At 47.8% G+C, this 2144-nt stretch overlaps 1 protein-coding gene across 1 annotated transcript; it reads right to left on the reverse strand.

Moving 5' to 3' along the window:
- Positions 1 to 757: 757 nt before the first annotated feature.
- N7489_004875 (uncharacterized protein) lies at positions 758 to 981 on the reverse strand (the record flags this gene model as incomplete). The annotated part of the gene is made up of 2 exons (XM_056710627.1): positions 758 to 891; positions 912 to 981. The coding sequence occupies 2 exons, from the start codon at positions 979 to 981 to the stop codon at positions 758 to 760; spliced, it is 204 nt and encodes a 67-aa protein (XP_056569048.1).
- Between the last annotated feature and the right edge of the window lie 1163 nt (positions 982 to 2144).

Genomic DNA, 2144 nt, shown 5'->3' on the forward strand with positions numbered 1-2144 from the left:
CCGTTCTGCTCTTCAGCCATGTTCACGAGCTCGCTCCCTTGGTAGTCACTTAGTTCCCTTCGTTATGTGCCAACTTTCTCGGATTAAGCGTTGGTTTTGCCCCGGATATCGATGCTGTTGGAAATAGAAATATTTACATTTTGAAGTAGAGATTCCATCCTGGTACTACGGTGCCATCTGTTATCTGTTTCTCCTGCATTGTTATAATTTGCGCAGAGAAGGAAGGCAACATGGGCTGTATCGGCTACGCATACGTAGCTGTCAGAAGAAGTTGGAAGTCCGAGAAGGATACGGGAGTCTATTTCCGCTGGGTGTTGGGGCTTTCTGTTGTGCTGGCTGTTGCTTGGCTTGTACGCGGTGTTTAGCAGTATATGTTACCTAGATCGTTAATTATCTGCGCGACAGATAGGTCGTGATCATGAAACTTAGTAGCTAGATACGTTTATAGGTTAAGTAGGTAACTACGAAGTTCTATGAAAATCGAGCTTAGAATGCGTGAACGACAGATCAAATGCCGACCGAAGATAGGCCCACTTTCTCTGACAAACCATATCCACCAAAATGTAAGTAACGTGTTGTCATCCCGACTTAGGATGAGTCGGCAACTCCCACTTGGGATAGGACGTTGCGGTTGATACAATTGCGGTATGCATTTATTGTGTTGTGTACCGAGCGGGAAGGATGGCGGACCCACATGCGGGTGCACCCGGGCCACCTCGCACAACCACACGAGGAACGACAAGCACGAGAGAGTGAGTCACTTATCAAATGTTCCGACTTGTTCGTTCTCCGCTCCCATCGAGCAACCAATGGTCGCTTCAAATGTTTCGGTGAGACCTCGGCGTTCCCACTCGATTGGCGCTAGCGCCATATCGCTCCGCGTCTTTCTCCCTTTCTTCTGGGTCACTCACCCGATGTCTGCGATAATCCCAGACCCTCTTCCGCCACTCCGGACAGGGATTTCTCCAAGTTTTGAGCCATACCAAATTTCTGTCATTTCCTTTTCCGGGTCAAAGTTCTTTCGGCATTCTTCTCGGGACAGACAACAGGAAAATGGAAACGAAAATCCGGATAAATCCTACTTACACACTCGCACATCGTCTTGAGCTCGCATTAATTACAATGGTGCTGTTTTGACATTCCTGGCAAGGATACGACCCAAGGAAATGTAAAATTCAATACTTCAACTCTTATACTGTTTCGCGGATGGCCTTGCGAGTACGCGCAGTTTTAGAGAGGTCATGAGCGCGATGGCAGAGGTACAACGGTCCCTCCCGGCCCAGCGCTATGCTGAGACAACAGAAACATAAGTGACCTCGTAACCACAAGGTTATTCCTAGTCTAACAAACATTCTTACGTCTTCTACTTCCGGGGGGCCCCATCTCTACGCGTTCACAGATAGGAAGAATAGAAAAATAAATGGGATGTTTATGGTGATAGTAGGGGGCCTCATCTTGTTCTTTTCTTTCTGGGTCCCCGGAAAACACCCAGGGTGACATTCACTATGAGACACGCTCCACTTCGATCAAAAAGGATGGAGCCTTGCTGGTCCTTCAATTCAGTATTTTGATTGAAGTGGAGCGTATCCCAAAGCGAATGTCACTCTGGGTGTTTCCCGAGGATTCAGAGAGGGAAGAACAAGATGAGGTTCGTTCTTTCTGTAAGTTTTCACCACCCACGCTCTCGTCATTCTCAAGATTTGATTCAGTCTTCTCAACCTAATATTTATTTCAAACCAATTTGGCGAGCCAGCAATTACAAAGATCATGCTGCCTATACTACTTGCTGTTATTCCCGCCTTGTTAGCGGGCACTACTGCTGCTGCCGCCGTGGCGCCTCGCGATCGCACTTGTACTGTCGAATTCTTTCAGAAGCGAGGTCAGGTACTTGAACGGACCAGCCTATCTCTGACCTGCGGTTCATTGGCTTTTGATAGAACCCCGTTGTTGGCGGCGAAAACTCACTGACTTGTGGTGTGTCCCGTGACTACGGTGACGGCCGAAATGATGTCCTCTCTTCAGAATTCAATAAGATCTGGCACGCAGGTGATCATTGCTACAGTTCACAGTTACCGTACTCCATCTGGTAATGCTCCTTTCAATCATTCCTATCCATGTCCGGACGAGATGTTAATATGCTGGCT

This window comes from Penicillium chrysogenum (assembly GCF_028827035.1).
Source record: "Penicillium chrysogenum strain IBT 35668 chromosome Unknown utg000002l_segment0_segment0, whole genome shotgun sequence".
In the NCBI taxonomy this organism is placed as follows: Eukaryota; Fungi; Ascomycota; class Eurotiomycetes; order Eurotiales; family Aspergillaceae; genus Penicillium; species Penicillium chrysogenum.